General features: G+C 40.2%; 1 protein-coding gene across 1 annotated transcript in view; it reads right to left on the reverse strand.

Moving 5' to 3' along the window:
- Nucleotides 1-15,702, reverse strand: part of afg2a (AFG2 AAA ATPase homolog A) — a 174,629-nt gene that overhangs the window by 113,117 nt on the left and 45,810 nt on the right. Inside the window, exon 15 of the mRNA XM_074674670.1 lies at nt 9,897-10,023. Within this exon, the coding sequence (XP_074530771.1) occupies nt 9,897-10,023 (127 nt within the window). The remainder of the gene's footprint in view (nt 1-9,896; nt 10,024-15,702) is intronic.

The following is a 15,702-nucleotide window of genomic DNA, read 5'->3' on the forward strand; positions in this document are numbered from 1 at the left end:
GACATGTACATTTTAAAGCCTTTATACAATTTGCTACAGGGTGTTGTTCTAGATACCTGGACGATTCTCTGTATATCACTGACAGACACTTTAGGCAAGTGCCCAAGACACTTCACTCCAAAGCGGACGCAATCTGTGTGTAGAGCTCATTACTTCAAAATAAATCCAAGAAATCCCTTTCTTTAGGACAGATCTGGCTTCTCTTAACTTTGTCGAGTCCTAAAAAGCGACTATTTCAGGATCACTAAAGACCTCACATGGCCTCAAAACCAGCTCTGCAGAAGCTAAAATGTTCAGTGACTTCCTGCTGAGCTCTAAAGTTGCTTCCCCAGGGTAAAAGGATTAAGGTACAGTCCCTCAGACTCTTCTTCTATCTCCCATGTGTTGTTTTTCATGCCCTGTTCTGATAAGCACCCAGTTGGGTCCTTCTGGTCCCAAACAAAGCCCCATCTGCTAGTAATCTTCCCCACTGTAAGCACTCCTGCCTCCTGATAGCATGGAAGAAGCCCGCTCACATCAGGGTAAACAAACAGGCCATTCAGCGAAACAACAAACCAACAGTTCTGTCTTTCCTCGGGAATAAGCAGCGACGGATCAGAACGCTAACAAACCGAGATGGAAAATGTGGTTTTCCTCTGAGTGCTGATGGAAAAAGGAGCATCTCTTGTGTGTACCATCAGTTAGACGGACAGCTGCTCCACAAACAGAGTGACAGGGAGCCCGTCCTCCTGAGTGGGCTGGGTAAATACTCATCAATCACTGCGGCGCGGTCACCGCAGGTCAGAGGTGGGCCTGGGTGATTGGCACAATACAAAGGAGAGAGGAAGTGAGGGACGCTTTTTAAAGAAGGAGGGGGGTTTGTTTACTGACATGTCATCACGCAGAGGAAAGGGTTAACCTGCTAGAGATGAGATTAACAATCCACCACTGCAGTGTTTGATATGACTCCTTACAGCAGATGATAGAGCAGCATGCAGGGGAACAGGTTGTCCTGTGTGGTCTATGAGAATCTGCATTATTCATCGCTGCTGTGATACAAATCTGGGAGGAAGTACCCGGACTTTGTGTGCCTGTGTGAATCTTTTTGTTCGGATGTGCTTCAACCGCATTAGTCACAATCTGTGTTTTGTTGCTGCGTATTCGCATTCGTCACAGTCGTCACACAAAGGCCAGAGGAAGTTGAAGAACTTTGCACAAAAGTACTTTGTGGCATCCTGAGCTTTGTGTGCAGAAGTACAGGATGTGTCTATTATTAAAAGAGAAGAGTCGGTGTTATTCAGAGCCTCAGGTACAAATAAATAAATAAATATGTTCCTTTTATGTCAAATAATCCATGGTCAAAAAAAACATAATCAACCACAACAAATCCTTCTAAGACCTCTCCCTATTGGAAACTTTAGATGTGGGAGCTATGCACAGTGCAATGATACCTGTATGCCTGTTTCTGTCATCCTCTCACCAGAAAAGTTTCCTATAAAAAGTTTAATCACATGCGCATCCACTCATGTAATTTACACAATTTGCTTTCTGTGTGGTCTTGCCTATGTCAGTAAGACCTGGAGTAAACTCTAACAGCGAATTATGGAACAAAAGAGTAACGTACGCCGCAAGAATGAGAACTATCCAGTGTCCGGATGCTCACTTTAATAAAATGAGACATAATAGTTTTTTTATGCAGTTTTCAGAGAGGACAGGACCGAGGATCGAGCAGGAAAGTGGGGAAAGCTGAGAGTAGGAAGTGAGAGAAAAGAGGCCGTGGGTTGATCCCAAACCAGGGCAGCCTGCAGGTTTTACAGCCCTGGGAATTTATAAATCTACAAAAAGACTAATCTGGAAGAAAATACAGATTTTAATTCTGAGTGGATGGATTCATTTAACTGACAACGTGCCGACTTAAGGAACATGACTGATCAAGGCAAGACAATAGCAAACAACAACAAAAATTACGAGTTAAGCAATATATCAATATATGTCATCAAATACAAATCTTATTAAGACATGTCTGAAATGTTTGCATATTTCAAACTTTTAGTTTTAAAAGTAATACAAATAATAATTTAAAAAAACGGAGATTACATTTTTTTATTTGCAATATCTTTAAATTTAAAAATAGTTGTTTGCAATTTTCAAAGCTTTTAGTTTTAAAAGAAAACAATTTTTTTTTTCAAATTTCAGATTTCCTTTTTTTTATCTTTGCAATATTTTGATTTTAAAAAATAAATATGCAAATTTTGAAACTATCGGTTTTAGAAGTAATAGAATTTTTTTTTTTTATCTATTTTTTTTTTATCTTTGCAATATTTTATATCAAAGAAATGTTTGCAAATGTATTCAATTTTTTTTTATTTGTATTAATTTTTGATGAATTTTTGCAAAATTTTAAAATTTCAATTTTTGCTATTTTTGGCCCATTTTTATTTTTATTTATTTATCTATTTATTTATTTATTTTGTATGGAGAAATGTATGTGTTTATTTTATCTGTCCTGACTGAAGTATCTGCTGCTAAGTATAGAGGGCATTATTTTTGTGGTCTATCCCTCTGCCTCTCCTACTCTGTAAAAAATGATTTTGCACATTTTTTGTTAGGGTTAGACATCATTTTAGGCCAGTATGACAAAAGATTACTAAAGTTGTTGTGATAACACAAAATAATAAGTTGGCAACATCTCAAATAAAAAATAAAGTTCAACTTAAATCTATGTCCACATGAATCAGAAATACATGTCCACTTGACAATGAAGGGATTTGGGTGCGAGTAGGAATAAAACACGCCTACGTCATCACATTTGTGTTTAAATACAGCACTGTAAAACATTACACTATAAAATAACAGTAAAATACTGGCAAACCAGCTGCCACTACTTCAACATTGTTTGACTTCATTTTTTGTTGCTAAGTTGCTAGGCGCCGCCGTGTTGGCTATGGTTGCCTTTTGTAGCAGCTCTCTCTTCTTTGTCCATTTATTGTAATTTTTCGTCTCTTTTTCATCATCTTTGTATTTGGAGTGGATCATTACTTTGTGTGGCTCATTTGTTGGTCATGGACACCAAACTTTTTGTGTCTTCAGTGATATTTTTACTACTTTTCCTCCTGTGTTTGTCTGGAGATCCTACATGTAACCATGGCTGCATTGTTTACATGTGAACTCAGCTGTTAGCAGGCTGTAGCATGTCAATGCTAACTGGTGCAAGGCCTGATGTTTCCCTCTATAGGGTGGAGAAGGAGGTGAGGACGATGTGCTGGTTCTCAGGTGTGAGCTAAGAAGTGACGACATGGACCTGTCCTTCCATCCATCGTTATTGGGAACGTAAGATCTATCTCCAATAAGATGGACGAGCTAGCCGTGCTTGGTTTCTACTCCTACAATTTAATTAAATATTGTTGGCCCCTAACAGGTGAGACTTATCAAAAAGGCCGAGGCCCCCAGTCCTCAGATTGGTCAGCTGCACATGTATCTGTGTAGAGCAGAGATGTTGTTTGATATGTCTGATGAAGGTCACAGCAACCGAAACGTTACACCAATAAAACTATGACTGAGAGTGATACAGAGTGTAGGAACCTTTCTTTGATTTGGGGACACATTTTGGGTTACACCCTCTTTCAAACTTTCAGCTCCATCAGCGGAAAAAAAAGAAAACATCAGGTAAAACTTAACTTCGTCTTTTGAAAACACAATCATAAGAAGTTAAAATCCTGCAGCAGAGCTTCAGAGTTTGAACCCAGGCTCTCCTCAAGCCAAAGCAAATGCCACTTCCTCCCCCTCCTCACCCCCCTCCCACCCCGTCCGTCAAACAGCTGAGGCCCCCCGGAGCCTCCTCCACTGCAGTCCACAACGACTTCATTGACACCCGAGCGTCCCATTAATCTTCATTTGTCCCATCATATCCTGCCATTGGTATGGAAATGCTCGCCATCTCCGGTGTGAGCTGACAGTCCGTGACTGCGGTGGCGAAGGCGGGCTGGGTGCTAAAACCGAGGGGGATCAGGGTGAGAAAGTGGGCCGCCTCTGCGTCCATTTGGCAGCTTTCTCTTCCAAATGTGTGTCATAGTTTCCTCATTCAGATGACCTGAACCTCAGTGAACACACACACACACACACACACACACATTCACACCCGGCCTCTGTGGGGGGGCGCTGGCAGAGGGAGGTAATCTGATTTCTCAGCTGCCCAGGAGACGACTTCCTGAGAGGGAGGCCAGCTTGTGGAAGGATGCCTGGGGTTCCCCATCTGTCCGCCCAGGGGCTCGACCCCCTACGAACTGTTAGAGAGGATTTCTATCCTTTTCTGCTGCAGCTCATCCTCCACTCCTTCAGACACACACATCCACTCAGACTCACACACGGCCAGTAGAGATCAACGATAGACACAAACCAGTAGCAGAGGTGGAGGAAAGGGTGAAGAGCTTGCTCTCAGAATCCTCCATGGAGTCTCCAAACACTGATAGTTTTAGGGTCAATAGTTACAACATCTGTAGCTTTGTCAATTCCTGTAGTGTGAGTGAATTTTACAAACGCAAAAATGTTTGGATTGATTATTTGGCAGGGGAAATGTGAAGGGGTCAGTCTCTTTTTTAAGTTGGTAACTTTTGGGGAATTTTTGAGCAGTTTTCAGAGAGGACAGGACAGAAGATCGAACAGAAAAGTGGAGGAAGCTGAGAGTAGGGAGTATCAGGAAAGGGGCTGTGAGTTTGATCCAAACCAGGTTAGCCTGCAAGTTTTACAGCCCAGTGAAGATAACTAAATCTACAGAAAGAGAAATCTGGAAGAAAAGACAGATTTTAATTCTGTGTGGATGGATTCATTTAACTGACAACGTGCCAGCTTAATACACATGATGGATTATGGCAAGAAATTAGGAAACAACAAAAAAACAATGAGTTAAGTGATATGATCAATATATGCTATCAGATTCAAATATTATTTGAAAATGTTTGAAATGTTTGAAAATTTTGAAACTTAATTTTGAAATAAGACAAATAAAAAAAAATCAGATTTAATTTTTTAAAAATCATTTTTGTAATATTTTAAATTGTAAAAAACGTTTGTAAATTTTGTAATTTTTGGTTTTAAAAGTAATACAAATTTTTACACAAGTTCAGATTTCCTTTTTTTATTTTTGCAAAAATTAAATGAAAAAATAAAGTGTTTGCAAATTTTGAAATTTTTGGTTTAAAAGTAAAACAAATTTTTTAAATAATTTCAGATTTTATTTTTTAAATTTTTTTGCAATATTTTAAAGTAAAAAAAATGTTTTCAAATGTACTTGATTTTTTACTTAATTTTAAATTAATTTTTGCAAAATTTTCGAACTTCAATTTTTGCTTTTTTTTTTGCAAATTTCTATTTTTTTTAAATGTACCTTTTTTCCAGTTTTTTTTTTTTATTATAAATATTGAAATTTCATTTTTTTAAAATTTTTTTGCCAATTAATTGCCAAAATTTAAACTTGTACATCACATATATAAAATTCATAAATTCAAAAAACCTCTTGTTTAGGTTAATTTCTCACTAGATTTTAAAACTCTATTTAATGAAAATAAAAATATAATAATAAGAAGAATACATAGTTAGAATTCTCAAGAACAAAATAAACAATCCGTCTGGATTACAAAAAAATGATCAAGAAATTTCCCCTACCCCAACATTTTTTTTTTTTTTAGTTTGATGCATCGTATTTCCCCCAGACTACTTTTAGTATCGCACATACTTTATGCATTTTTTAAAAAAAAGCAACTAGCAACAAATCCAGCACCTTCCTGGAGTTTGGAGACTGATGTAAAAACATGACCGTGTTATCCTCGCACAACAGGGAAGACTTCATACCAGCACCGGGGAAAAGGGACAGGACGTGAAAGAGAAACTTCAAACATTTCTCAAGGCAGAGCTCCAGAAAACATCCAGAAAATTTAACAGAAGAGATGTTAAGACTTTATTTTTAGCTAATTCTTTTTAAAAGTCAAAATTGGCACAAGAAGCTCCTTGTTCTGGAGGCGTCCAGAAAATCTCACATGTGACTGAAGAAATCTCACACTCAGTCACGACCCAGACCAAACGTTAAACAAACAGCACTTCCCTGGAAAGGAAACCCTGTTCTCGCCAGAGCTCCTTCCCAAAATCTCTATTATTGAGAAATATACAGCGACATTTCAAAGAGAGAAACTTCCCAGGAAAGTCTGAGAAGTTTGTCCCATAACTTTACAATCATCAACAGTCCATAAAAGCTCCTGAGAAGTTACGGGTGTATTTAAAGTGACCCGAGGAGGAGGAGAGCTGAAAGTGGACAGAGACGAACAGCAGCTTCAGAAGCACCGCGACATTTCCCTTCCTGTCCCTTCTGACGAGGCACAGACTCCGTCTTTGATCAGCACTCAGGAAATTTCATTAGGACGGAGATGGGTGGATAAGGGCGAAAAAAAAAAAAGCTTTTGTGGACGGGGAGAGAGGAAGAGAGGAGATAAAAGGCTGGAAAATAGAAAATGAATGAGGGTCAGGAGAGAAGAAGACGGTAGGAGCATCTTAATTTACTCAAGTATCCCTGGAGACGGGCTGAAGTGAAACGTGGCCTTCCTGTAATTCTTCATTGTCTTCATTTGAGTTTTATGGAAGCTAACAGCGAGTAGCTCGACTCTACATTTAGCAAAATCTGCTTCTTTTCAAGGAAGATGTTCTCCATTAGGGGGCGATGTGGGGGAAATATGTCAGAGTTTAATCAGGGCAGGATCAGGATCTGGATTCTATCATTCAGACTTCTCTCAATGACTATTTTTCTGCTCCTTATTTTTCTTTTTCTGCTCCATTCCCGCACTTCAATCTGGTCTTGTGTCCTCTGATGTGTTTTTTGAACTTTCACATCCTGATAAAAACATTCATTTAAAGACGTCAGCTGAAGAGTTGTTGAGTTTCTGCTGAGTTTCTGCAGATGGAGAGTAAATAATGTTTTTTACCCATGGTTATTTCTCTTTCTTTGTTGGTTTTTATTTTCTTGTTGGTGAAACAGAGTGGGGCTTTTAATTTGAAGGCTGAGTTCAGTGTGGATAATGAAGGAAATGAGTTAAAAACAATGCTGGTAGGTACTTCCTGTTGGGTGTTAAATGCGCTATGTTTAAGGTAAATCGAACACCAGGATAGCGTCATGCTAAGCTGGAAAAAGGTCATTATTTCATTGCTTTTGTGGTGTTTGCTGCTAATTTTGCCGCCACAGAGTAGCTTTTTTTTTTATCTTTGTATCTGGTGACAACGGCTAAGCTAGCTTTGTTTGTTTGTTTGTTTGTTTGGTGTCTGAAATGTCTTCTTAGCCCATCAATTCTGATTCAGACAGCTTTATTAATTCCTCATGGGGAAATTTGTGTGGAGCAGCTCGTACGAGACAGAAACACAAACGACGAGTTGACATACAAGCAGGAAATAAAAACTACACAAGGAGTTAAAAATTAAGAACATAAAAAAGACTAAAGGAGATGATGATGATGATGTGTGTTATTAAAAGTCAGTCAGACTGAAGACAAAGTTTCACTCAGGGAGTGCAGACTGCATCAAGCATATTGTAATAAGTCCGACTTTAATGTTATACTCCCTTTTAGCAGACTGTCTGCTACAATTTGGTGTTAGCTGCAGGTTTGTTTGATAATTTGTTTCCTGACAGTGTTGAAAATGATGATGACCCAGTACATATTTCATATTCTGGATCTTAGTATCCAGAATATTTCCAGGATCTGGATCATACTTTTATATCTGTCAGAAATTATGGTGACCTTGTCTTGTATTGTTTTGCAAGAATCCTTTAAAAAAAGTCCTGGATCCATACACTGATACGGAGCACCTCCAAAATGTAATCACTTCTTCCTGGCCCCATTTTGAACATTTCCTGACCATTTCATAAAGATCAGTTCATTACTTTTTGAGTTATGTTGTTAACAGACATCAAACTAACTCTCCCCAAAACATTACCTCTTTGGTGAAGGAGGTGACAAGATAAAAAGATCATTAAGAAGCATTCATTAATCTGATCTCAGAGGGGATGAACAACTTTGAATCACGATTTGTTTTACAAGCAGGTGAAACATACTGGTGCTATGAAGGCATGAGTCGAAGGGGCAAAAATAGTCTGAGCCTTTCTGAGTGTCTGCTGGTTACAAAGTGAGTTTAAGTCTCTCTGTTTTACACCAGTTATTTTAGAAAAAGGTTTTAAAGTTTCTGTTTGTGAAACCAACAGATAAAAAGAAAACAAAGGAGACTGTCAATTAGGGATGGGTACTGAATTAGGTACTTTTATAGGTACTGACCGAATTCTGTCAGTAAGTAAGCAAGTACCAGGTACTAGTTCATGTAAAATCAAAAGGCACCTTGTTTAGGTATCTAAACGCATCCTTGTGACTGTGAGGGAGTGGAAGAGCAGGTGATTTTCCATGCTGGACATGAATACAGCATTGCAAGGTTATATATTAAAGAATAGATATGTTAGATTAAATAATTTTGAGATTTTATTATTATTTTATTTACTTTTATTAAATTGATATTTTTTACCACATGAACACAAAAAAGTACGGAGAATTGGTACCGTTGAGCACCGTTACCGATTGCCAGGCACCGGGCATCGGTACCGAATCAGTTCAGTTGTGAAAGGTACCCATCCCTACTCTCAATAAAAAACTGCTAAAAGTGACAAAGTACTCCAGGACTGACTGAAAAAGAGTTCAGTTTCCTTAAAAGAGGAATTCTCTGTCACCACCTCTTTAAAATTGCCTCAGTGTTGACATCAAGTTTGAGTTGGTCGTCCTAAGAAGTAACCAGGTACGACCTTACCATCTCCACATATGTACCGTTTATGATGCGCTCTGTGGCTGTCTCCCTTTGGCGTCTAAAATCAAGGACAAGCTCCTTGGTTTATGAGACATTTAGCTCCAAGAAATTGTTATCACACCAAGAAATAAAATCAGGAAGTGCCATCCTATGGTCCAACACTGGACCGTGGAGAAGAGACAACAGTGCTGTGTCATCAGCACAAATCTGAGCCACTCAGCATTTTCACTAGGCACAGTTTTGTTGTTGGATAATTATGTTTAATGTGATTAAAGCCAATAATGAAATGCTAAAGTTTACTTGAACTAAATTTAAAACCTTTTTAAATGTAAATGACCCCTGTGCACACTCAAATAAAGACTACATAAATGTTTAACGCCATAGGTCATTATCAGGTATTCACTTTTAAAACGGTTGTGCTGCGGCGGACTGGCGGGTGTTAATGTCAAGCCCTGGTCATATGTCATTTGAAGTGTTTATATCAATCTTGCAGTATGTTGACTGTGTGTTTTAGCAGTTAAATGTGTTAAGTTTTAACAGTTAGCTTAGAGGTTTGGGATTGTCTTGTGTTTTTGCTTTACCTCGATTATTGGTGATTTTGTATCTATCTTATCCTGTAGCTCTTAAGTGTGTTTGTGAGTGAGGAAATGAAAATACAGACTTTAACAGACACCTGCTGAGAGTTTAAACCATGACATTAGCTGGGGGAGCATCCTAGTTTGACTTGTCAGAGTCTTGTCTCAGTGAAACCAGGTTTACAGCAAACGTGGACAAAGCTTCTTCATCCTGAGAAGGAAACCGACTCTTTGTACCCGAACATCTCTTTTGTTTCACAGCCATCCCTCAACTTTCCAGCATGATGGAAAACCAATTGATCTCTCTCCAGTCCAGCAGCACAAAGGCAGAGGAACAGCATCCAAGGAGAGAGTGGAGGAAGACAGGCCGCAGCAGGCGACCTTTGACCCCATCCATCATGTACAACAGAGGAAGGGAGGCAAAGGAGGAGACAGCGGAGACAAACACACAACATCCCCTCCAGCTTATCAATCAGGGACCAAAGAGGAGGAAGAGGAGAAGAGCCGGCGTTTGTTTACCTTATCGATCATGTCGGGCCGGTTGGTGGCGGCCAGCACGGTGACGTCCTGGAGCTGCTCGATGCCGTCCATCTCTGTCAGGAGCTGAGCCAAGACCCGGTCTGCGACACCACCGGAGCCCGAGGAGCTGAGGAGGTGGATGAGAACGACAGGCGGATGAGTGGATTGGATTAAAGGAGCAGGAACGAGAGAGATTGATGATGGGATGAGGGAAAAGGACAAATGTAAACAAGGCAGGAAATGAAATAAAAGGAGGTGAAGGTGAGAGGAGCAGGAGGGATTATGTGAGCGCAGACATAACGTGCTGTAAAGAAACGAAGGGAGCGTTTTAAAATACATGCCTGCGTGACGTGCATAAGCAGCTGGAGTTAACACATGGAGTCATCGCGATAATTACTGAAGATGAACTCATCCAGCTGTAGGGAACTTCTGAATAGTTTCACTGACACTCTGATAGCAGCTTCTTTCATTAACACAATTTTCCCCCAAAGAAAAAGCCTTTGGCAGCCAGCAAGAGTTTTCCTGCCAATGATCTACTGAACTGCAGCCCAAAACACGGCATCATAAAGCCTCCATCCTCCAAAATAAAGCAGACCTCCTTTACACACACTGAGCAAATATGTCACCTTGTTTGGGCTTGTTACAGTTTGCCTCTGATCAGACAACTCGGAAGTTTGGGAATACTGGAAATCCCACCCAGGTTTGCTTTTCCTGAAACTGAAAGTAGATCAGTCGACTCTGTGGGAGAGAATTCTTTAAATTATTTCAACAATCTGCTGAAATCTGAGGCAAGTTTCCCAAATTAAATAAATTAAACAACTTCTACACCTCACTGAACGGGTAGAGCTTAGTTAAAGGAATTTTCACTGCTGAGCTCCAACTCTTAGTATATATAAAAAAGCAGTTGTTTAACAACTATTGGCAGGTGTTATAATCTGATAGGCAGGTGTCACTGCGCAATGGCAGGTGTCACTTTCTAATTGGTAGATGTCACTGAGCTATTGGTTGGTGTCCGTAACTGAACTGCAGGTGTCGTTAAGCGATTGGCAGGTGTCACTTATGGAATGGCAGGTGTCACTGAGCAACTGGCAGGTGTCGATAACTGAATGGCAGGTGTCAGTATCAGATTGGCAGGTGTCACTGTCTGATTGGCATATGTCACTGAACAACTGGTAGGTATCACAAACAGATTGGCAGGTGTCACTATCTCATTGGCAGATGTCACCAAACAATTGTTAGTTGTCAGGTACTAAATTGCAGGCGCCATTGACCAACTGGCATGTGTCAGTAACTGAATTGCAGGGGTCATTAAGTGATTGGCAGGTGTCACTTATTGAATGGCAGGTGTCCCTGAGCAGCCGGCAGGTGTCACTACCAGATTGGCATATGTCAGTACCAGTTTGGCAGGTGTCAGTGTCTGATTGGCACATGTCACTGAACGACTAGCAGGTATCATAAAACAGATTGGCAGGTGTCACTATCTCCTTGGCAGATTCCATTAACCGATTTGCATGTGTCAGTAACTGAATGACAGGTGTCATAGCCAGAGTGGCAGATGTCACTATCTGATTTGTAGATGTAACTGAGCCGTTGATTGGTGTCTGTAACTGAATTGCAGGTGTCACTCATAAAATGGCAGGTGTCACTAATGGAATGGCAGGTGCCACTGAGCAACTGGCAGGTATCTTGAAACAGATTAGCAGGTGTCACTATCTCATTGGCAGATGATAGAACAATTGGCAGTTCTCTGTTACTAAAATGCAGGTGCCATTGACTGATCGGCATGTGTCAGTAACTGAATTTCAGGTGTCACTAAGTAAGTGGTGGGTGTCACTTATGGAGTGGCAGGTGTCACTGAGCAACTGGCATGTGTCAATAACTGAATCGCTGGTGTCACTACCAGATTGGCAGGTGTCACTGTCTGATTGGCATATGTCACTGAACAACCGGCAGGTATCAAAACAGATTGGTAGGTGTCACTACCTTATGGCAGATGTCACTAAGCGATTGTCAGTTGTCAGTAACTGAATTGCTGGTGTCATTGAGTGATTGTTAGGTATCAATAACTGAATGGCAGGTGTCACTACCAGATTTGCAAGTGTCACTTACAAAATTTCAGTCGTCACCGAGCAATGTGCAGGTAACAGTACCAGATTAGCAGGTAATGCTAAGTGATTGGCTGGGGTTGCTGTGCACTTAGCAGGTATCACTGAGCTGCTTTCAGATCTTGGCCCTACTGGCATTCAATAGTACTGTACTGTTATATAATTTTCCTTATTTATAAGTAATATATGCTACAATAAATGCAGGGGTTTTTAGGGGTTTTGAAAAGATGGCATTTCAAATTAATTTACGGGGGAAACTGATTTGCCATACCAGTAATTTGAGTCTTCAGACTCATCATGGAAACAAATTAAAATAGATGGTCAAGGCATCACTTTACAATAGAAGGCAATACTACAAACAGTATAAGTTTTTGTTTTGTTTTGTTTTTTTTTTTTGTTTTTTTTTATGGGGGTGTCGATGTTTACAAGCTAAATGCAATGAATACAGGTGATTTCATTCTGGTTTATCTGCTATTTTCCTATTTGGTACACCTTAGATTTCAATTACCAAATCTCCCCAACAGGCTCAGGTCAAAAGAAATGTGTCCTTTGGTGAAAAATTCACTGTGCTCGTCATGGATGACTTTGTGTTTTAGCTGCTGCCTGCAAACTAAGCATGAAGGTGCAAAAAGACTTTAGGCTTCACCAGAGCAAAAAGCTAAATGAACTTTATCTTATTACAACTAACTGTTTCCTATTAAACACTTCCTTATCTGCAGGTTTTAAAAGTATGAAAAGGTGAATGTAATGTCTTCCAAAAAGTTGTGTTTTTGTTTTAACTTATAACCTTTTACTAAGATATCAGGATAGTAGTTAAAGCAGGAAACATGCAGGGGCCAGAGGCTGGAAATGAGCCCACGTTAACTGGAGAGGGCCAAACTTCTGCCACTGTCTTGATTCCTTTAAAGATTATTGTGGTCCATGAAAAAACAATAATTTGGCTGTAAAATATCTTCTTAAAACAATATTTGAGGAATAACTAATTAGAGCTTAGGGGAGTGGAGATAAATCTACATGAGGAGAGGTTGGTGCATCATTTTCCAAGGAGAAAAAGAGACGGTGCTGAATATTAGCAGCTCCAACCTTGTAGAAACTCATCAGTGTGTTAGTCACTGCATCACAAGGTGGTTATTTTCCATAACACAGCGCAGACAGCCACACACACACACACACACACACACACACACACACACACACACAGCCTCTGTTGACAGGGCCAGCGGAAGTGCCAGAAGTCATTAGCAGAGACAAGGCTGCAGAGGAGCACAAAGGAGCTCTGTCACTGAGATATGAAGGCAGAGAAAGACAGGGACAGACAGACGGACAGACGGAGAGAGTGAATGTTTGGGGAAAAGGTGGATAGAGGGGGTAACAGGGTTATAAAAAAGGAACAGACAGATAACGACCCCTGTTTTATTTCTAGTTAAAATCCTTTTCTCCTTTTCTTTCTCTCTGCCAGTTTATCTTCATCTCACTTGATCCTGAACGTTTCCTTCGTGTCTGTCAATCTCCCGCCTTTATCCAACATTTATGCGTGTTCGCCCCCCCTCGTTGGCCTCTCTTCCTGTCTTTCTGTCTTTTTCATTTCATTCCACCGGTTTGAACTCGTGGCAGGTCGGCTGACAGATTTACAGGTGCTTCTCATCTCCCGCCTCCAGAGGAAAAAAAGAAACTGAATATACAGCAGAGGCTGTCTGGTTGTGTCAACAGTTTTGAATTCTTGCCGGCGCGCTAAGCCACTTCATTGATTAAACATGGCAGGAAGTGAGGACCAATAAATAACCTTTATAGATCACTGCTAAGTGCTTCCTTTTTTTTTTTTTAATGGCGAGTGGCCTCGAGGCACGAGTCCAGCCTCGCGTCCAGCTGACAAACTCTCACGCCGCACTGCAGACTCAGAGTACGTTTGCAAAAGTAAAACATCAAGATAAGGAAGGAGACGGCTGAGAGATCTCCACATTCCTGCCAGAGAGAAAACTGATTGATGAAGCTGCAATAGAGACGTATCCTGTGCTGGAAAGGAGTCAAGACAACACTAAAAGCTCAAAGCAGAAAAGCCGCTTCCTCAAATATCTGGTTTATCCACCTGCAGAGTTTAGAAAAGTATAGACAGCAAGAGGAAGAAGGTGACATCTTGTCAAAGATAGTGGAATGAAAAGGCGGTTACTTGGTCTTAAAAACATCCTGTCAGTTTAAAGATACAAAGAGTGACAGAGGAAAGGCTGAAGCCTGCAGGGAGGATCACTAAAGCCTCGTTTACACGACAATATTTCACCACAAAAAACACAGAAAAGAAAAGACTGAAAACACTGTCGTAAGCATGCCAGGCCTGTAGGTGGCGCTATAACTGTCTTTTCCAGAAGTAGCTTTTGGGAGATTTCTGAAGTAGAGTTGGGCGGATCATCTGGTGTATTGGTGAGTGCTAAGGGCAGAAGTGGAGCAACAGATGCTCATTTAGTTTAAAGACAGTCACAGATTCAGCAGATCGAGCAGCACAAGCTCAACACGGTAGATCACCACGAGCGTAACAACAGAACTGTTGGACTGTTGGATGGGCATGAGTGAAGCGGCGCGTGAAGTCTACTGTTTATATGGTAATGGTGGCTGCAGCGCTTCAAAAAAAAATCCACTCTGGAGGCCGTTTTAGGTCGACTAAAATGCAGTTTCTGTGTAAATGAGAGTCTGAAACCCAACAATACTTTGGGTTTCATCCAAGAACCTTTGTCTTGCAAACTGCCCCTAAGGCCTTGTAATCACATAGCCAGATATTTTCAAAAACAAATACCCCTCTGGCTCGCATTTCAAACCATAGACTGTATAAAACATGGACGTAACGTCTCTGACGTCACCCGTCTGTTTCTGAAACAGAAAGTGAAGCAGATCAGCTAAAGCTGCCATATTGGTAGTGGCGAGGGCTTCGTGTGCAGGTATAGGGAACCTGTCAGTCATGTAACCCTCAGCTGTGCCTCTGATTGGGCGAGCTCACAATCTTAATATCCTCTGAACGGACGATTTAAAAAAATTCACCCCCCGTACAGTGTGTGCCGTTTGTAAAATTAACGACTCAGACAGGAGACGTTTTTTTAACCAGGCTGTGAATCGGTTAATTTCTGCTTTGAAAACAACTTTTTTGACTTGGTGTGTAAGTGACTTCTGGTACTTCTGGAGCCAGCTTCAAGCTGACACTTGAGAAACAGCAGATTTTAGCACTTCCTCATTGTCTCATATTGTTAGACCGGAGGTAGCCGCTTGTTTCAAACCCGTATTTGTCAGTGTTTTCCAGACGTTTAACCAGTGCCACCCAATCAGAATGAGCCCTGTCATAGAGCTGTGACATTTGATCCCAGTACTCACTGTTCATGGTCACATGCTGATCTTGTGCTTATTTGTTTTTTTTTAAATATGTCAATAGTAGTGCTGTCAGGCGATTAAAAAAATTAATCTAATTAATTACAGAATTTGTAATTAATTAATCTAATTAATCGCATTTTAATCTCATGTCTGCTTAAGGTCCCAAAAAAAAGAATTTGAATTCCAGGACATTAAAATTACATTAAAAGACATTTAAAAATAAGGTGGGAATATATACAACACATTTTTAGGTACCCTGAGGCATAAGGAACACATGAAAAAAGTGTTATGGTTCTATCTTTACAAAATCTACACAGTCCTGCACCTAAGATAAGCTGATTTGATTTTTA

The sequence above is a fragment of the Halichoeres trimaculatus genome, unplaced genomic scaffold (genome assembly GCF_033239565.1).
Source record: "Halichoeres trimaculatus isolate MK-OKI-2021-1 unplaced genomic scaffold, fHalTri1.1 fHalTri1_scaffold_7, whole genome shotgun sequence".
Taxonomy (NCBI): domain Eukaryota; kingdom Metazoa; phylum Chordata; class Actinopteri; order Labriformes; family Labridae; genus Halichoeres; species Halichoeres trimaculatus.